Source organism: Cryptomeria japonica, chromosome 11 (genome assembly GCF_030272615.1).
Source record: "Cryptomeria japonica chromosome 11, Sugi_1.0, whole genome shotgun sequence".
Classification (NCBI taxonomy): Eukaryota; Viridiplantae; Streptophyta; class Pinopsida; order Cupressales; family Cupressaceae; genus Cryptomeria; species Cryptomeria japonica.
Window position 1 is genome coordinate 28746335 of NC_081415.1, and position 22026 is coordinate 28768360.

Here is a 22026-nt window from a genome sequence, read left to right on the forward strand (position 1 = left end):
TTAAGGATTCCACAAAAATAAATTCAACAAATCTTTCACTCAATCTAACATACATGAAAAATAAATTCTAATCTAACTTGGAGGAATTGAGAACCATGAATGCAAATACAACACTTGAAGAGCAAAATCACCAACAATTGAACAATGATTATGATTCAAATAGCTGCAGCATATACCAACAATTCTACAAAAACTCTCTTACAAATGAGAGACAAGGAGGTATATATAGAGTCTCTCACAAAATGGATGGCCAAGATTGATCCAAGATCATGCCAACAAAACCCTAGAATTGCCCTAATTAGGGTTTACATAGAAAATGGAGCCACCAACATATGGCCCAATAAAAAGATACCTAATCATCAAATTGGGAATCTTCTAGAAGATTCCTCTCTGCATCTCTCTCTCTCCTAGCATACTCCAAGAATCTAGCCAATACTGAATCTAACTCCTCCATGGAAATGCTAGGCAAGGTATCCTGCTATAAATCAATCACATCCAGTGAATCTGAGCAAGCATCCAAAGTGTTCTCCCAATCTGGCATAAGCTTCTGCGAACTATGAACAAGAATCAACAAAGAGACCAAGTCGTCCATCTGACTCTTCTTCAAAGAGTCCAACGGGCAAAAATACATAAACTTGCATCACTAACATCAACACCCAATAATTCCTCAATCGAGGCAAGGATCTTCATCTGAATGTCTTGAATCAATCCCTCCATCTCCATACAACTTGACTGGGCATTCTCATACGTTGATCTCTTCATGGCTAATGAACAATACCAGCCATGGAAATCGTATCCATCTCCATTGTGCACAATGTTCTCGCTGACCAAGGTGTAATTAGGAATCTTCTTCAAAGCCTGGAGGCGTGGAATAGTCTTCTCTTGAATAGGCCGGAATTCTTCCCAAACTCCCTCCAAATACTGGATTCTAAACACCAGCCTTGTTGTCCTATCATATGCCTGGACAAACTGAGTAAGGAAATCATTTGTCTGCTTCCTTGCGCTCTCAATCCACTTTTCCACCTCCGAGAGTGTATCTCTCGCTGCCTCATAGTCTGAATGTATTCCATGGTCAACTGCAATAGGGGAAATAAGGGTGGGATTTTAACGCCTTATCCTTGCAATATTTTCACCTATTCAAGGAGGGAATAAGTGACACATGGCGCTACATCAAATATTATTTATCTTACCTACCCTCGTTTCTTATTGGCCAATGTAATGGTGGCTGTACAAACCCTAATTAGGGTTTTATCTTGTAATCTTGGTCGTTGATCTCAAATCAATCTAAGCCATTCATTTCTTTTGAGGCTCTATATAAACCTCATTGTCTCTCATTTGTAAGAGAGAATTTTTGTAGAATTGTTGGTATATGTTGCAGCTATTTGAATCATAATCATTGTTCAATTGTTGGTGATTTTGCTCTTCAAATGTTGTCTTTGCATTCATGGTTCTCAATTCCTCCAAATTAGATTAGAATCTTAGATTAAAATTTATTTTCATGTTTGTTAGATTGAGTGAAAGATTTGTTGAATATATTTGTGTGGAATCCTTAATCCATACCACTAGCCTCTTGCCGTTGGTAACTGCGCCTTGTGTGGTCAACTGGAAATTTGGGTAAGCTTAACTTCAACTATTATGCATCCCTTGACAAGCATCAACTTGGATGGTGTCAACGTTAGATGGTGATAGTCTGAAAAATTCTTGAGTATACCTTAGACGATTGCACTAGGCTTGTGTCAATACCTATTTGTGAGACCTTGCCTAGTTTGATTCCACTAGATTTGTTCATCATTTCCTACATTCCTAGGCTTAGAATAGATTTCCTGAACCCTATTCCTTTTGCCCATTTTTTAGTAAGAATTAAGTCCACGGCTTCATTGCCAAATCCTAAGTTATCGGCATACTTATCTTGATCCATGATAAGATTGAGCATTCATGTACAACGTAAGTCCCCTTGTGATTCCAGCATTATCACATCAAACCACTGAAATTATCCAGAAGTCAAGACCTGACATTTCGTAACCTTGGAGTTGTCTCATTTGATCGCAAAGCATAGCAATGAGAGACTTTGTTCAAGAGAGGATAAGATACCTTGGTATTTTATTCTGTGTTCGCATGTGCATAAGAAACACATCAATAGGGCTATACAATAAAGTATTTTAATTTTATTATTTAATTATATCGAGGACATCACAGTCCGCTCGGGCCAAGAATTGCTTGGCCTCAAGCAATTGCAAACTTGGATGCTCCAGAATTTGCTCGCCTTCCCAGGTGGCATCCTCCATCGACAGATCCTTCCAACACACAAGGAACTCCTTAACTGTACGCTATCTCAGCTTCTTCTCTCTGACATCGATGATCTCCGTCGGTTCCAGAATTAGTTTTCCTTCTTCGTCGATGGGTGGCAGATCCTTGGACACTGTGACCTGCTGCCTGACGGCCTTCTTTAGACATGACACATGAAAAACATTGTGAATCTGACTCCCCTCAGGAAGCTCCAACTCGTAGGCAACCTCGCCCACCCTCTGAATCACCCTGTAGGGTTCATAGAAACGCGGCTTCAACTTCTCCTTACCACTTGTCTTCAAGGAGAATTTTTTGTACGATTGAAGTTGGAGGTAAACTAGATTGCCCACCTCAAAATTTCGCTCCATCTAGTGTCTGTCGGCATACATCTTCAAATTATCCCTTGAGAGATCTCAGGATATCCAAACTCTCTTGAAGCCAGTCTTTGGCCCTTGGTGCACGACAATCTCCCAATGCCAGATCAACAAATGACAAAGGTTAATAACCATATAGTGCTTTAAAGGGTGGCATGCCTATCGACATGTGATAGGTGGTGTTGTAACAGTGTTCACCCAAATGTAACCAACGAACCCAAGCCTTCTGTTGTGTTGAGACTCAGTTCCCGAGATAACCCTTTAGCCATTTGTTCACAATCTCGGTCTGTCCATCTGTCTACGAATGGTAGCTCGTGCTGGGCGACAACTCAGTTCCTACCAACCGAAATAACTCCATCCAAAAGGTACTCAAAAAACGGCTATCCCTGTCACTTACTATGTTCCACGGTAGACCATGTAAGCGGAATACCTCACAGAAGAACAACTTGACCACTTGAGCTGCTTGGTATCCTGTGGAAATGGCAAAAAAATGGGCATACTTGGTCAAGTGGTCTACCATGACGAAGATGTAATCTTACCTTGCATTTTGGGGAGCCCAGTAATGAAATCCATCGAGATGCTATCCCATTTCTGGTCGGGAATTGGCAATGGTTGAAGCAGTCCAGTGGTTAGTGTGCTCAGATTTGTTCTTCTGACAGGTGGGACATTCCCACACGTACTGCAGAATGTCCTTCTTAAGTCCCTTCCTAGAAAACCTTTCCTGGATCTGTCTATAAGTTTTCAAGTATCCCGAGTGTCTGGCCAAGGGAGAGTCGTGCATTTCCTTCAGAATCTTCTCCTTCATCTTGGACTCGGGTACCAGATAAATTATGTCCTTGTAGTAAATGATGTCGTCAATGACCTTGTATCGGTCATCCTGCACTCGACCATCCATCAGTTCGCAGGCAAAAGTATTCTTGGAGTATTCAACCAACAGATGTTCCTTCCAATCTGCCGAAATCTAAGATAGAGAACATATGGCAGGCCTTCTTGACAGGGTATTAACTACCACATTATTCTTGCCCTTTACATACTCAATGTCGAAATCCAATGTCTGGATTTTGCTCACCCAATTCTGTTGTCGTTCGTTCAGATCCCTCCGCTCCAAGAAATATCGCAGGTTGTTGTGGTTTGTCCGTATGACAAACTTTGCCCCGATGAGGTTTTGCTGAAACTTCATTAGCATGCATGATGGTGAGCATTTCCTTGTCGTAGATGGAGTACAACCGCTCAGCTCTCGAGAGCTTCCAACTCTCTAACGTGATGGGGTGATGGTCTTGCATCAACACCGCTCCAATGCCTTCACCCGAGGCATCGCACTCCAGGATGAAAGGGCGAGTCAAGTCTGGTAGTGCCAGAACTGAACACGTACTCATAACTTCTTTTAATTTGTCGAATGTGTGTTGCGCCTGCACATCCCAATGGAAGGATCCTTTCTTCATCAAATCTGTCAATGGTGCACCAAGCTGTGAAAATCCTTTCACAAACCTTCTATAGTAACTGCACAATCCAAAAAATCCACGCAGCTCCAAGAGAGTCTTGGGTGAGGCCAGTCTAGAATTGCTTGAATTTTCTCCTAGTGAACTTGTACCCCTCGAACACTGATGACGTGACCCAAGTATAGGACCTCGCTCATTCCAAACTCACATTTGGATCTCTTGGCATATAATGATTGCGATTCCATAATCCCCAATACTTCGTCCAAATGTCTCAGATGTTCCTCCCAAGTCTTGTTGTAGATGAGTATGTCATCGAAGAATACCAGTAGGAACTTATGCAGTTGCTTGTTGAAGATGCGGTTCATGTAGGACTGAAAAGTGGCTGGAGCATTGGTTAACCCAAACAGCATGACCAAGAACTCATAGTGTCCATAATGGCAACGAATGGTTGTCTTTTCCACATCTTGCTCCCTCATACGGATCTGATGCTAGCCGGAGCAAAGGTCAATTTTGGAGAAATAGACTGCGCCATGTAGTTCATCCAGCAACTCGTCGATCCTGGGACTGGGGTATCTATTCTTGATAGTCTTCTTGTTCAGTGCACAGTAGTCAACACACATTCTAGGAGTTTTGTCCTTCACCAGTACCACCGAGGACGCAAAGGGGCTACAGCTGGGCCGGATCCATCCTTTATCGAGGAGTTCCTGGATCGATTTCTCTATCTCTTCTTTGAACTTCTTCGGGTGGTGATAGGGTGTGGTGATAACGGGTTTTGCTCATTACTCCAACTCAATGGTGTGCTCAAACCCTCGATGTGGGGGTATACCAGGTGGCATATCAACGAAGACCAAACTATGCTTATCCATCATCGCCTGAAGTTCCTCATCTTGGTAGTAAGTCGGTTGCCCTTTCACAGGTTTTGTCAAGATCAAGCAATGTGCTGCCCAGACTACTTTCATCATGTTTGAAGATGGCTTCCATACGTATGGCGGAAATCTCCCTTGGGCCGCCATTCGACATTCCTCTGAGAACCACCTTCCTACCATCCACCTCGAATGAGAACTCCATCTTTTTGAAGCTCTGTGTGTACTAGTCAAGGGTCTCCATCCATTGGATGCCCAATATGACATTCGTGTCATCCACATCTACTACAAAGAAATCGTCTGTCACCGTGTAATTTCCCATGGTGATGCTCAGTAGCGGAACTAGGTGAGTGCGTGATAGGAGATTGCCTCCTACCACCTTGACATCGAACCCTTCGTGCTCCTTTGTACGCAAACCCCTTCGGGTGACGAGTGATGAGTTTATGAAGTTGAGCGAGGCCCCATTGTCGAGCATAACAAGGACTCGTTGCCCTTGAAGCGTACCACATGCCCTAAACACACTGCACCTTGGGGTACCCGCCAATGTGGCAATGATGCCTCCCCTCCATACCAATGTGGAAATTCTCTCCGCCAGGCTTGTTTCTTTGGCAGATTCTTCCCTTGGTGGTTCACTTTCCTCATGCTCCTCTTCTCCATCGGACATCACCTCAATATAATGTAATTTTCTCATTGGCTAAGAGAGTTTGTTGTAACAAACCCTAATTAGGGTTTTCATCTTGTAATCCTAGCCATTCATTCTAAATCAATCAGAGCCATTGAATTGTAAAGAGCTCTCTATATAAGGCTTTGGCTCTTCATTTGTAAAGGTTAATAGGGAGTCAATAGTTAATAGTGGTTAGTTGTGAATAAGATAGAAGAATAGAAGCTTAGCTAGTAATTAGAATAGAGTAGGAAGAGAAGGCAAGAAATTGTTGCCTTGGTTGTAAAAAGACTCCATTTTCATTGAAGATATGGTGAAATATGTTGTTTCTTTGCAATGTGCATGTATTCTTGTTGAGTCTTCATATTAGATGATACATAATTAGATTGAATGGAGAAAAATTGTTGAAGGCACTCGCTTGAAATCCGCCTAGTCCAAACCACTAGCCTCTTACTGATTGTAAGGGCACCTTGCATGGTCAACTGGCATTGAATGAGCTTAATTTCGAATTGTTATGCCTCTATTGTTCATGCATTAACTTGAATGGTGATCAGTGTCTGATGGTGTAACGATTTGTTGTTCAATTTGATGGTGAGACCTAACCCAGTAGGACTTCAACTAGGCATTCATCCATCTTCTTGCATTCTAGGCCTTAGAGTAGACTTTTTGAGCCTTTCACCTTTTGCTATTTCTTTATTATCCCGGTGAGTAGTTAGGACTCAAGTTCCAGCAGATTAAACGTTCAGGCATACAAACGTAAGTCCCCTTGTGATTCCAGCATAATCACATTAGAGCAAATTGAGATTATCCACACGTAGAGACCCTACATTCATGAACCTTGGAGTCTTTCTTGGATGAACCTTAAGCTAATCTTCAACATCCGAGAGATTTTGTTCAAGAGAGGATAAGATACTTATGGTATTTTATTATGTGTTCGCATGTGCATAAAAACCACATCAACAGGATGGTAGTACGGACTGGGCGTACGGTAGTGTTGGTCGTACGGTGAGTGAATATCCACCGAGTCCTGCCCCTCGAGCCCTCCAAACGCTTAGACAGTTCTGTGTTGCACAAGGAAATGAAATGAATTATTAATATTTCAAACACAAGAGACTTAGATGAAGATTCACACTTGCCAGAAGAAATAATCTGAGGATTCGCACATGCAAAGAGAAATTATATTGATAACGATCGCACAACATATTACACAACTCCGAACAGAAGCAGAATAGGGTGAGGAGAAACTCCCACCGAAACTACGGATGCCAAGTAGGGAGGATCTCTCACCTCCGAAATGGCAGACAAGCTAAACTCCAACTGGAATTCGCACATATAAAGAACAATACCAAATTCGCATATCTACAACAATGACTAACTCGGCCATAAATATGGGCTCTGAGAAATTTCCCAAAGGGTTACAAACGGGCTGACACGACCAAACTAAAACTTGACTAATTAAATAAAGGGCCCGAATGATTTATTATTAAATTTGGGGCCATACAATAAAGTATTTTAATTTTATTATTTAATCATATCAGGGACATCAGAGTTCTCATTTTCTAAATTATCAGCTCAATTTGCAAATATTGCTACAAACTAGAACAGAACCATCTTAATGAGGATCTGATATGTAGTGCCAATCCTGTCATAACATGAGAATAAGACAGGGATTGGACCTTGAGTATTTTGATACCTCTGAGGGTATATCAGATCCATATTAAGATGGATCTGTGCTGATAACATTAAGGGTTACAAATCTATAAATATGTTGGCTGCCAACGTTCCTCAAATCAGTCCATCCATCCACCCACGCACAGCAAAAGTCCAATGTGCTGTTGGATGTAGAATTGCCTAATGCCAAAGAAGAAGATAAAAGGTTAGAAAAAAAAATTATCCAGTTAACATCTCTCTCAAAAGTTATTAATAATAACAAAGGCTGACAAGATTAAACTTTAAAAAAAGTATCACACTGCAGGTAGCACTCTTGATCATCCTAACCATTGCACAAATCCTGCTCAAGTCAGTAAGCCAACCTTACTCATCCAAGATGGGATCACCAGTTCAATCATTAAGAACTAATAAGCAAGCTAATAGGTCAAATGCCTTTCTAAAATGTCAGCTGGTTTTTCTTCCATCAATCTTCCATTCAATGAGCAATATCACTCATAAGTGTGAATGTTTTGTATCTCTACAGAGAAAATGTTAAGAACTTGAGATTTTCAATCATTTATGGAACATTTTAATTAGTTTCATGCTATTTATTGGAAGGGATAAATACCTTATTCTGCTGCAGCAACTTGCTTATGTGACTGATTCCATACACATTAAAGGGGTAATTGGCATAAAAGAGCGTCAACTTGTTTTAAATGCAATTTTTCTAGTGATTATGTGTTAATGATTCATTTTCAACCTGCAGTCTGCTAATGCTGCCAATTGAGACTTCAGTCTCCCTTCTGATATTTTCTGCTACCAAAGTGAGACATAAACTTTGGAAAATTTTAAGACTGATGGAGCAGAAATGTTAAACCTCTGATGAGTTCCATTTCCTGAAAACCCCACAATTTGACTAAAACTCTGCATCAGCAAGGACGCAACACTACTAAGCAAGATTTGATTACATTCCATCAAATCGTTTTACAGAATGGCATACATGACTTTGTTCCAATATTGATTATTAAAAGCAATCATGGTCTTCAAATAAGACTTTGTGCAAAAATTAGTAGGCCAAAGAAATATGCATAGCTCTATTGGGACTAATTTTCTGATGCAATCAAATTAAAGATTCATATATCTTCAAATAAAATAAAAACTCAAATCAAATGGCAAAATCGTGTGAGCTACTGTACAACTAAGAAATCCAGGCAAACCTTAAATCCCCATAATTGTACCAAGAACCCTTTTTAGAAACGATGTCTAGCATCTCTGAACAATCCAAAATGCAACCCTGCAATAACCTAAATTTTATTAGAACGTTCTCAAATTATCAGCATTTAGAATTCCAACTCATTTATAATACTGACCAGCTGATGTACACCTTCACCAAAGATGATATCGAACTCTGCTTGTTTATAGGGCCTTGAAACCTGGAATACCAAAATAAAGAACCAATACAAGAAAAGTTTAGAGAAGGGAAAATGAACCAAGAAGAAAAGAATGCCTTCAAAGATGGTACTTTAAAAAAGTTCTAAATGTCTAGATTACGCCTTCCACCAAACTAAAAAATATCAGTCCAATTTGCTCTGTTTATTAGAAATGCCTTCATTTACAGAAATCAATGCTATATAGAAATTAAATGAACTGTATTCAATGCAAGAGATTGATACAAACTAAAAATTATTTAATCCTGCCTTCCATCCAATTCCTTTGCTAGAACACTATAAGCCTGTAACAGATAATACTTTATGCAAATGGTCCTCTTTCTCATCATTGATTTTCACTCAAATAATTTCATTACCATTTAAATGGAGAGAATAGTGTGTGCAAACAACCTTGTCAACTCTTCACATGAAGAGTACAAAGTACCCAAACAAGTAAATAAAATGTTGTCAAATGCCATAAAACAAATATCCTTGCCTGGAAAATAAAAACAAAGAAGTTATAAAACTAATATACCTAGCATTTATCATGTTTGTTTGGGGCTTCGAAGGACTTCTCTTGTGTCTCTAATTTCACATACAATCTATCAACTCTTGAAGTGAAAGTTCAAAGCATCCAAACAAGCAACAATAAATATGTTTCTTAAGTGCTATGCATCAACCCTCCTCACCCAGAAGATAAACATAAATAAATGCTAAAGCTGTAAATAGCTGTCATTTATCATACTGTGTTTGGGGCTTTCACAGACTTCTCTGATGTCTCCAATTATGTATATTTCAATTATTCTATTAATGTAAGTTTATCTTTAAATTCAGCAAAGGCTTTGAAGGGCATTTTATTATTGGATTTAATTTTTATGGGATTTGATCTGTGTGTTTTTAAGTTATCTTAAGATGACCCCTATGAGTTTGGCAATAACATTTTTCGTTTTTCAATTTAGCAAAGATCAAAAGGTGGTTCAGTTGGCACACAATCACTTTTAAGTGTTTGGTAGTAGGGAGAGGAATGGTCAATGTAATCCATCACTTTGAGTGTTGGAAGAATGGACAGAGTTTGAGAGAATTTGAAGGCACATACTTCAATGAGTGGCTTGTATTTATTATTATATAGAGAAGTTAAAAGCTGCTTGTAACTTAATTGTAAGTTACTTTTTAAATAAAACCAATGTGGTGTTATCACATCATTGGCATAAGCAATATATGCCTACATGCACAGGGCATTCTTCTTACTGAGAAGTAATTGGTAAAAACTAAATTGTATTTACAAATGATTAGAAAGATCATTAAATAGAATACAACAGATCGATGTTTCTACAAGAAACAATCAATGATGAATGAAAAAATAAAAAGTTCTAATATATACAAAATTACATCATATTGACCATTAAATAAATAAAGAATATTATTCTATTACCCTCAATGGTCAATCTGTCAACAACACCAAGCTGCCCCCTGAATTTAGCAAACTTATTTGGGTTGAGAGACTTGGTGAGAATGTTTGTAGTCTGATCTGCAGTTGGAACATACTGCAACTGAATTGAGCCGTCTTCAACAAGCTTCCCAATAAAATGACAATGAGTTTCCACATGCTTGGTTCTTTCATGGAAGACGGGATTCTTGGCAAGTTTAAGAACTCCCTAATTATCACAAAACAAGGGAGTCAAACCTACTTGAGATATTTGCATATCCGCAAGCATCCGACGAAGCCAAACTGCTTCACACGCTGCCTTAACTGCTCCTCGATACTCTGTTTTTGTCCAAGAGAGAGCCACTGCCTACTGCTTTTTACTAGTCCATGTGACTGCACCTGTTCCCAAACTGAACACATACCCAGAGGTTGATTTCCTATCATCAACCAAACCAGCCCAATCTGAATCTGTGAAACCACTGAGTCTAGGATCGTGACTTCGAGTGTAAAGAAGTCCATAATCAGAAGTGCCCTTCACATAACGCAGCAGACGCTTCGTTGCTACCCAATGATCAGCCTTGGGGGCTATCATGAAGCGTGAAATGTAGCTCACTGCAAAATTGAGATCAGGTCTAGTGGTAGTGAGATAGATGAGACTACCCACTAGTTGCATGAATGTTGTTTAATCTACAAGAGGAGAATCAAACTTGGCTGACAACTTCAGTCCTATCTCCATAGGCGTGGAAGCAGGTTTACAATCTTGCATTCAAAACCTGTCAAGCAAGTTCCTGGCATACTTAGACTAAGAAATAAAAATGCTATCATCAGTCTGCCAAACTTCAACACCTAAACAATAATGGAGAAGCCCCAATTCTGTCATGTCAAAAGCCTTGCGCAGGTCTTGTTTGATTTCTGCAATCAAATGTGTTGAACTGCCAGTAATGATCAAGTCATCCACATAGACAACAAGAAAGAGAACATCATCACCAAAGTGTTTGATATACAGATGACTGTCAAAAGGGCTATGCTAAAAACCATGAGCAACCAAGTACTGATCAGTCTTGATGTACCACGCTCGAGGAGCCTATTTGAGTCCATTGAGTGCTTTCATGAGCTACATACTTGATGTTCTTTGTCGACAACCTTGAAACCAAGAGGTTGTGTCATGTAGACTTCTTCTTGCAACTCACCGTTGAGGAAGGCACTCTTAACATCCATCAAATGGACTTTCCATCCAAACTGAGCTGCAATAGCGAGAAGAAGACGAATGGTACTCATCTTGGAAGTAGGAGCAAAAGTCTCCTCATAATCAATGCCCTCCCATTGTGTGAATCCTCGAGCAACCAATCTAGCCCTGTATTTATCTAAGGTACCATCTGCATGATACTTGACCTTAAACACCCATTTGCAGCTAATGGGCTTCTTCCCTGAAGGAAGATCAAAGAGAACCCAAGTGTTGTTCTTCAAAAGGCACTGGTATTCTGCGTCCATTGCCTGTTCCCACTCTAGAATCCCTTTTGTCTTTGTATAGGTCCGAGGCTCATAAATACTATGAATGTTGGCCATGAGAGCAAAATTGACTATAGACTGTTGTTTGCTCTTGTTTTTGGAAGATCTACCATCAATGAGCTCATCAGGATGAAGATCACTGATAATCTTAGCCCACCATTTAGGCCGGAGAGTAGAAGTGCCAACATCAAATGCATGAGGAATAACTAGAAGTAGAGGTGGAACTCGAGGTGGAACTCGAACAAAGGGAAGATTAGCATCATCCAGAAGAAATTCAAGTAGTGCATCATCAAATTCAGAATCTGCATCATCCCTCCCATCAGGTGAACCAAATGGAAGACGGACACCTAAATCAAAAGACTTCAAAGGTTGATCCTTAGAATGTTGCTCAAACGAGGAAAGGTGAAAAGGTCGTTGTTCTTCATCAAAGACAACATCACGACTGAAGATAAGACAATCAGTGTCTACATCAATCAACCGGTAAGCCTTATGGTTGTCACTATACCCTATAAACGTAAGCTTTTGACTCTTGGAATCCAACTTGGAGCGCTTGGCATCTAGAATCCATACATATGCTAAAGAGCCAAAAACTTTCAAATGACTGATCCTGGGTTTACGACCAGTCTAGGCTTCCTCAGGAGCCTCCCTTTAATAGCATGAGTGGGAGACCTATTAAGGAGATAGACTGCAATAAACACTGCTTCTACCCAATATTTCTTAGGCACATTTATGTGTTCCAACATAGACCTAGCCACTTTTGTAATGGTACGGTTGCGACATTCTTCAATGTCGTTTTGTTGAGGGGTGTATGGTGTGGTTAACTGACGTTTTATGCCATGTGTATCATAGAAAGTGGAGAAAGCAATAGAACAAAACTCCCCCCCATTAAGAGTAATGATAGAACAACTAGACTCTTTCTACTAAGGCCTTAAATTTCTGAAATACAAGAAACACATCTGATTTCTATCTAAGAAAGTACACCCACATTTTACAACTGAAATCATCAACAAAAAGCAAAAAATATCTACACCCAGTAACAGAAGGAGTATTCATTGGACCACATACATCAGCGTGGACCAATTGTAGTACCTTAGATGCTCGCCATGAGTCACTGTCCTTGAACGGTGTCTTGTGCTGCTTCCCAACCTGACAAGCTTCACAAACTCATTGATTCTAAGTTTGAATTTCAGGTAGGCTATGTACTAAATCTTCCCGAACAAGCTGAGTAAGGTTGTGAATGTTTAGGTGAACATATCACTAATGCCATAGATTAGTGATAAAGGATGATTTAGCTGCGACGACATGCTCAAGAGAATCACCTGTATCCACAAGTCTATAAAGACCATGATCCTCAATGCCAATAGCTACAGTAGTGTGTGTCACACGATCATCAATCGAACACTTGTGTGCACTAAATATTACATCAAGCTAAGGAGAATGTCGCATAATCTGACTCACAGAGAGTAGGTTTAGTTCCATGCTAGGAACATAGTATAGATTGAGGAATATAAGGTTCCCCCCACCAGACTGTATCTGAACGTTGCCCTTGCCGGCAACGGTATACTATTTACCTCCTCCAAATATGACTGAATCTATATAGGGAGAGAATTTTGTAAACCAATCACGCTTGTGAGTGAAATGTCAAGAAGCACCAATGACTTCACATGGTCTGCAGGTCTTTTAGCCATGAAAGCGTAAAAGGCAGACTCTTTTTGCTCTATGTGCTCAGCGACATTGGCTTTAGGCTGAGACCCCCCCTACTTCCACTATTCGGAAGCTATCCGATTGCGACAATCCTTGATCATATGGCCATATTTATGACAATAATTGCACTGAACCTTTTTCTTCTTCGAACCTTCGTGAGACTAGTTGGAGCCTTCTGCTGAGATGACTGAGAGGACTAAGCTTTGCCTCTATCCTTGTGAAAGGATTTGGCTACAAAGGCTTGCTCTGAAGAGGACAAAGTGGTACTGCTACCAAACTGTTGTTTCCAACGATCCTGTTGTAGAATTTTGGTTCATAACTCTAGAAACTTCATATCAACATTTGTAGACGTAATGTTGAGTCTCTATGAAGTGCTCATAAGATTTAGGTAGACTTTTCAAGGTCATTACTACCATATCTTCTCTTGAGCTAATCTAGAATGTCCTTAATCTTCATAAGATGCTCCTGTAAGGACATTCGTTCATCCATCATGATGGAGAACAACTGGTTCTTCAGGAAGAATGCTCGGCTTCTGTCGAATGTCTCATGCAACTCTTTCAGATGCTTCCAGATTTATGATGTTGATTTGCCAGAGGGAATCTGAGGCAATTGGTCATCTGTGACAGAGCTTAAGTAGCATGACGGCTTCTTGATTCCGGCCATCAAACTTGTCCTGATCTGATCCGGTTGCAGAAGGACGAGATTCTTTTCCCAAAACAAGATCATCAAGGTGGCGATATTCAAAAATAGTCAACATGCACTACTTCCAAGTGTTATAATTCTTGTCGTTAAATCTCTGACTGCCTTCTAACATTAAGTTGGTCAATGATGCCATCTTGCACGCTTCGTTAAATCTTTGACTGCCTTCTAACATTAAGTTGGTCAATGACGCCATCTTGCACACTTCCCAATGCACAAAAAATGAAAAATCAAAGAGGCAATAGCATAGAATCCAAGGCATGAATCCCAATACAAAAAACTGAGGCAGATGAAGTACAATTGGCACAAATCCTGAGAAAATTTCAGCTGACCCAGGATAATCTGACGACGACCCAAACAAGAGAATAAAAAACCCAGAAGGAATCTGGTGTCTGATTTTTGTCAAAACCCTAGCCGTAGGTCAAAAAATGACGAAAAATTGTAGAAAGTCATCGTAGAAAATGTGAAACATGGGAGAAATAATCTCATCGCATCACAAGTCAGGGAATGCAAAAAACCCTAGTCATCAAGTGTGAAATCACTAGCAAGAAACAATGAAGGAATCTCGTCACCGAAACTACAGAAAAAATACTGAAATCCACAAAAAAAACCGTATCAGGCCATCACGATTATGGGTGAAAATTGCGAAATGCAACCAAAGAAAAACGACCACACATCGCGATTTTAAAAACAAACTGAGAGAGGGTATTTTCTAAACCCACTCTAATACCATATTACTGAGAAGTAATTGGTAAAAACTAAATTGTATATACAAATGATCGGAAAGATCATCAAATAGAATACAACAAATCAATGTATCTAAAAGAAACAATCAATGATGAATGAAAAAATAGAAAGTTCTAATATATATAAAATTACATCATATTGACCATTAAATAAAAATGGAATATTATTCTAATAATTCTAACCTTATTTCTAACATTATATTATATCTAATACACCTTTTACTGTTTAAATCGAAGACAGCACCACTTTTGTCCTAAAAATTGGCAGAGAAAATAGCACCAAGGGAATTCATCATATCGGCAAACTGTTCTTGAAAAGTGCAGTGGTCGAAAGAAATATCATCAATATCAAGCAATTGTTAACTATAGTGATTATGAACCTAAATATGTTTGGTGCAAGCATGATTGCTTGGATTCTTTGCTAGCTTCAAGGCCTTTGATTGTCAATAAAAAAGCAGAATCAATGTTATCTAAGTTGCAATTCACTCAAAACTTAGTGTAACCATGCTAATTCACTGCTAGCAACAACAAGTGATGGTAACAACTACCTTGCATTTTGCTTTAGTGGAAGATAAAGACATAGTATGTTGAAGCTACTCTCACACATAAACAATTATTCAACCCAAGGAAAATATATAAAGCTTCAAGGCCTTTGATTGTCAATAAAAAAGTAGAGTCGGAGTTATCTAAGTTGCAAATCACTCAAAACTCAGTGTAACCATACTAATTCACTGCTAGCACCAACAAGCGAAGGTAACAACTACATTGAGTTTTGCTTTAGTGGAAGATAAAGACATAGTATGTTGGAGCTACGCTCACACATTAACAATTATTCAACCAAAGGAAAATATGCATCATGTGATTTATCTTCAAGTATCAACTAAACCATCCCAATCAAAGTCCATAAATCCTTTCAACATTAAAAACTTTGACTTCTACTAAAGAATGCCAAAGTCAAGAGTAGCTTTGACATATCACAACGCTTGTATTTTTGCCTACCAATGAACACACTTCAGTTGAGATAACAACCAAGGTAGATAACTAACATCAAAACAAAGACCTGGTCAAGTCAATGTAAGATGTATCAAACTGCCCACAAATTGTCTTTCAAGTGACTAATCATGTGATGATGCTAACAATTTTAGCTCGACCTCTAGAGGTGGAGTTGAAGGATTACAATATGCCATACAAAATCATTTTAAAAGACTTGTGGTATACTTGACCTGAGCCATTAAAATGAAATGGTCATGTTTGCAATACTTTACTCCCAACAAATACTATACGAGGGCCACATCAGTCATGTCAAAAGAAGAAATCAATCTGATTTCATACGCTGCAACAAAGTGGCCTTATTACCTATGGATGCACGACCGTGAACATAGACAACAAAAATCAAGTCCTGATCACCATAGCTTTTCATAGAGATTTGGATTAAAAACTTCATCTAAATTTAGAATCTTGAAGATATTGAACAACTTTTATATACCAAGATCACAAAGCCTACTTAAGCCCATACAAAGACTTAAAAAGTGGACAAACTCGATGATCATTACTAGGTACTTGAAATCCTTCAAGCTGCAAATTGTAAACCTCCTCATTCAAATCCCCATCAAATAAGTGCTTTTCACATCCATATGATACACTTTCAAACCAAACTATGTTGTCAAGGAGAAAGGCAATCAAAATTAGACCCTCTTGGCCATGGGAGCAAAAGACACATTGTAATTCATTCCCTCCTATTGCAAACAGTATTTTACAAGAAGATGAGCCTTGTAATTGCCCAAAATACTTGCTTATACTCTTTTTGATCACCACCCTATTGAATGTTGGCATTGTGTTGTCATTGATGACAACCGGTAATGGTGTCATTGATGTCAACTGGTATAGCATGTTACCGGTATAGCCTATCACCGGTAAGTATGGGATGTCAAACCGGTCATTGGAGTCACCAGTATACAAGTTAGTGTTGGAGACATAAGTTGGTATTAACTGGCGAGTAGAAGTTGGAGACAGTTGGCATTATGGCAATGCCAACTGGTGAGTGATATGTTGGCATTGTGTTGTTGCCAACCGATAAGCATGTGACCAGTAAGCAAGCAAGGTTGAACTTATGAAGAATATGCAGTACAACCGGGATGCAAGATGTCATACAACAAGACTCCCACCGGATGAAGATCTTGTCACAAGATGAAGAGAAGAATGACAGAAAGTATGCTGCATCTAGATAGCAAGGAAGACATATGGGAAGTTTACTAGATCATATGTCTGTTTGAAGATGTATCTGCTCAAACAGGGAAGTCATATTGGTGCAATACAGAAAGTAGAGAGCAATGCATTGACAACCAGTTCCCACAAGTTATTTGTCAGCAGGTGACAAAGATCCACTCTCACCAGATGATTGGCAAGTTGAGTGCAACTGTTCATCTACTCCCACCGGTAAGTGATAATACTCTGGTATAAGACAAAGAAGTTAAAGGCAAGTGATTGAAGGCTCATACCGGATGGCCAAAGTGGAACATGAGGAAGCCTCCAGCATGTGAAACCAGAGATGTGCACTGGATCAGCAAGAGAAGGCATGATGTGCCACAGGGACAAAAAAGGAAGGATAAAAAGTGATGAGTTTGTCACTTGACAAACCGGTTAAGGTGAGATACGAGCTAATGAAGGATAAGGAAAAGTGGAATCATACCAAGATGCAGATGGAGATTGGTGTTACCACAATTGGTAACAATTGGAGATTGATACATGGAGTCATCAAGGATGTTACCGGTATGCAGGCAGATGTGTTGTCAATCGGTAAATAGGAACAGAGCAGTGATCAAGAAACCGGTACAGACGATTGGAGAGGATTCACGTGTTGTAGTTCAGAGTGTATGTTCATAACATAGGCATGAGTCTGTGATTGCAAAGCATCAAGTTTGCTGAACCGGAGAGCACGTTTATAATTGACTGATATGTGCTCTGTGAAGAAGAATGAATATCGGTCCAGTATGCAAATAGGTAAGGCAACCAGTAAACTGCAAGGGACAAGCTGAGCCTAGAAGGAACAAGGTATCAAGTCATATGCAGAGAAAAGGTATCATGACCTACTCGGCCGAACAGAGAGAGCATGGCTTGAAGGATAACCGGTTATTGTATGACCGGTACGGCAAGAAGACTGGTAGTATGAGGTGTATACCGGTAGAGTGCTTTTGGTTGGTGACTCATCCTAAACTGACACAGTGATCTGAGGTGGATGCCGACGAAGATGACACATGGCTTCTAGGTGGCAAAGTAGATAACCTAACATGTTGAGGTCGGTGAACGACAAGTCGATGTATTGAATGAGGTAGGTGTCGACAAGATTGAAACAAGTCGACATTAAATGAAATCACTGGTCGAGTGCAGAAGGATGCGGCTCGAGACAGATCAAAAGGACAGAGATCTGATTCTTTGACATCATGATCGATGCAAGGGGTCCAGGTGCAAATCGGAGTAGGTGAAGAAAACTGCGAGAACATTCATGGTGATTGACCAAAAAGCAAGCTGACAAACAAGTCGTAGTTTGCTACATATAAAAAACGTGTTCTAGAAGGATAAGTAATGGCGGTGATGTGGAATTTATTGAAGGTTGTAAATCCTAGAGACAACATCCGATCTGATTGGATTTGGTACGCCTTGTGGTCGGTGAAGAAACCCTAGCGTGCCACGTTTGAATGTCCATCCTGGCGGGAAAGCTCAAATATAAATATGCCAACCAAAGACCTAAATTGATTGATGCTGCCAGATGGTGGGATGCCAATTGCAGGAAAGGAGTGCAAACAGAGAGTTGATCTAACTAAGAAGAGTGAAGCGACTGAGCATTTGAAGGTGAACCAGTAAGAAGGGTTTAACCGGTAAGAGGGTTTAACAAAAGGTTGAACTGGTGAGGTCAAAGTAACTGGTAAGCTGCTAAAGCTTGTAGCAGTCAAGTGAACCGGTAGTGTTAGAACCGGTAAGAAGGCAGCAGAGTGTGAAGCAGTGCAGAGTGAGAATCAAGCAAGGTCAAATAAGACAACAGCAGTGAGCAAAGGAAGAGACAAAGAGGGTGAGCAAAGAACCGGTAGAGAACAGAGTAGGGTTGAACAGGAAGAGAAGAGGTGAACCGGAAGAGAGATTATTTGCAGAGGTTACAAAACTCAATTGTAACCGGTTTATTAGTATTGTTTTGGTAACTTTCATTGTAATCACTGATTTGGTGCTCAGTGCAGGGATTGGTGCTCCTTTGGGTTGGTGCCCATAAACAGTTAGGGGTTGGTGCTCCTTGGGTTGGTGCCCTAAACTTTGTATTCAGTTTTATTTGTGAGGTTGGATTGGAGCAATAAACTCCAGCAGCATTTCTCACTGAGGTTTTTCCCATATTGGGTTTTCCTCGTATATCCAGTGTTATGTGATGTATCCTTGTGTGTGCTTGCATCTTGATCTCTCCCTTATTTCATCGGTATGTCCTCTTAGTCTTTGATATGTTAACCGGTACTCACATTTAGGATTAAAAAGGTAAAGATTATTGAAAACCACTTATTCACCCCCCCTCTCAGTGGCACCTTGTGTTCTACAATTGAATTGGAATTCTTTTTGTCATCTAATCCCCTACCTCTACAAATCGGTGATGATAAGTCTAACAAAGAACGAAATGATATATAAAGAATTGTCATCTAATCCCTTTTCTGGTTTGGCAGCCAGAAAGAAATGATAAGTCTAAAAAACTTCAGGGGCAGCAAGCTCGTATGGCCATCATAAGGTATGGTACTGAGAGAGATGAGTGGCAGAAGTTAATGTACAGCTCACTAAATCAGATAAGACAATATAGCTTCATCATTTTTTGCAGTCAAATCTGATAAACCAAACTATACGGCATCTCCTTAAGCATTAATTTCAACTGGTATGGCCAGCAAACACGAATATTTAAATAGGTTTCATAACTTCTGGCACCATTCATCAAACAATGATAATGCAAAGGTATAGCCTTGTCTGAGCAATACGGCCAGATTGTGGACTCATGGGTGCTGCATTCAGTCTTTAAAATGACATGATCCATCTTAAAATCTGCAAACTGCAATAATAAACCAACACTGAAAAAAATACTGGAACTAAAAACTAGAAATCTTCATTTGATGAAATACACTAATAATCCCTAAGTAGAACTGCACTAAAACAATAAGATGGTTTTCGTCCTGAGGAAAGAAAGAAGAATGCACGTTCATTTTTGGGAAATGAAATCATTCAAATCAGCAAAAAGACCCTTTTTGAAAATATTCCTCCCCTTTATAACTTTTTCGAAGAAATAAATTAATATTATTTTCATTTTGTTAAGTACTTCCTCAGAGTTACAAAAATATAATAGTCATTTTTCAATCACCTTTGTGTACCTTAGGTCTAGCAACATTTTACTCAACCACTTATAACAACACATTGAAATAACTAAAATACAAGTCATCTTTTACTATAAAGTTAATTTTTTCAACAACTTAATTTATTTATTTGAGTAATTCCATAGTTTTGAAAAAGGGCATGACAAAAGTTTAACACTCCCTTCTTCAAGAAGAGGTAGTTAACTAGCAATCTCCATCAATTTTTCTTCTGAATTGTTTCTTTTAAGTCAGTTTGATGTATAGATTTAGATTTCTTCATTCATACCTACAACTTTGACTATATGCTTCTACTTGGCTTTTAATTTGGCCCACAAATCATCATTCAAAATCTGGGCCTTGATTGTTAACCCCACCAAAGTTAAACTCTCCCTAATTGGACTTCTCATCTCTTACAATCATACTCTACAAAGGTCGGTGCACCTTAAGAGGAAGTGGTTGGCATACCCAGTATCAATGGAATTGAAACTCTTCCTTCATGGGAGACCTATATATGGCTATGAGTGTATCATAGTTGCAGATTAAAATCTATATGTCCCTACGTATACACACAATTTATGCACAACTAACTATTGTTCTAGGTAGGATTATGAAAATATTAAGTAAATACTTAAAACCTAAGTCACAAGGTTCGAATTTGAATTCGAATTCGACAGCCATGAAATTCGGATGAAATTCGACAAGGGAAAAATTCGGATAAAATTCGCCTTCTATAATTTGTTTATTTTTAAATATATGTATACTTCTAATAAATTATCAGAATGGCGACCCTTGTTGGAGAAAATCCGAGGGCGACCCAGCAGTTGCAGACACCCATGAACCAATAGATACAAAGCATGTACAAAAAATACCCACGACCAGTTGAGTTGTGTTTAGAGGCGGATAGCAGTGCTTTATAGAGGAAATTCGATTAAATTCGATTTTTTTTATAGAAGTTTGAAATTCGATTAAATTCGAACCTCATCCATGAAAATCGCCGTATCCTGTGACTTAGCTTAAAACATTTCAAATTTTTGAGCTTCTATGTTGCTTTTTAATCTCATGTATTTAATTTGTTTAAGTTTTACTAGTATTTTTTTACAATGTGGAAATTCACTTCGCATGGGAGAAAAGTCCGAGATGAGCTTCCTTCCCCTTTCAATGGAATGCATTCTAGAGGATAACAGACAAGGCCTCCTCAAGTCCTCTTCTATGGGAAACACTAGGGAGACATGGGATAATTCCCAGATCCCCAAAATGGAGGACCCACCAAAACGCTCAGTAACACTTTTAGAAAGTAAGGACTAGAACAATAACAATGCATTATCACATTGGTCCACTTGGAAGTCATATTCTACTTGTAAAAGGACAAGTAAGATTGTACAAGCTTTTTATGTTATCAGTTATAAACATATTTCGGAACTAGCTAAATGCAATCAATACGACAAATGGAGGCATGCACAACCAACATAACAAGAGGAGAGCAAAAGTCTATTCGCCTCTGATAGAACATGAATGAAATTGAAAATATCTACAGCTCTTTTGAGAAGTATAGATTACTTCCACAATTACCTTGCTTTTCTGCACTCTTACACGTGCTTTAATCCCAATATCTTCATCTCCTTTCGGCTGCATTGAAAACAAACATGATTCCTCTTCGATATATTTTTATTGAAGTAAAAGGAAGTTTCATCACAGATTCCAAATAAAAGTTAGCTTGACCTAAAAAAATGAGTTACTGTAGGCATATTGGGCTTACAGACTTTATTTTGCCAGTTGATCGAATCTCTAAACGGACGGATGCAAAGAATTTCAAAGCTATTCCCCCACTAGTAACTTCAGGACTCCCGTAGAAAACACCAATCTGTGAGCAACA

The 22026-nt window shown here is 39.2% G+C and overlaps 1 protein-coding gene across 3 annotated transcripts in view; it reads right to left on the reverse strand.

Moving 5' to 3' along the window:
- The window catches only part of LOC131050839 (DNA repair protein recA homolog 1, chloroplastic), a 64836-nt gene that overhangs the window by 14995 nt on the left and 27815 nt on the right, over positions 1 to 22026 (reverse strand). For all 3 annotated transcript variants that reach the window (XM_059214069.1, XM_059214068.1, XM_059214070.1), the window contains 4 exons: positions 21910 to 22014; positions 21723 to 21779; positions 8644 to 8706; positions 8491 to 8567 (listed from right to left, as the gene is read on the reverse strand). In XM_059214069.1, the coding sequence (XP_059070052.1) occupies positions 8491 to 8567; positions 8644 to 8706; positions 21723 to 21779; positions 21910 to 22014 (302 nt within the window). The remainder of the gene's footprint in view (positions 1 to 8490; positions 8568 to 8643; positions 8707 to 21722; positions 21780 to 21909; positions 22015 to 22026) is intronic.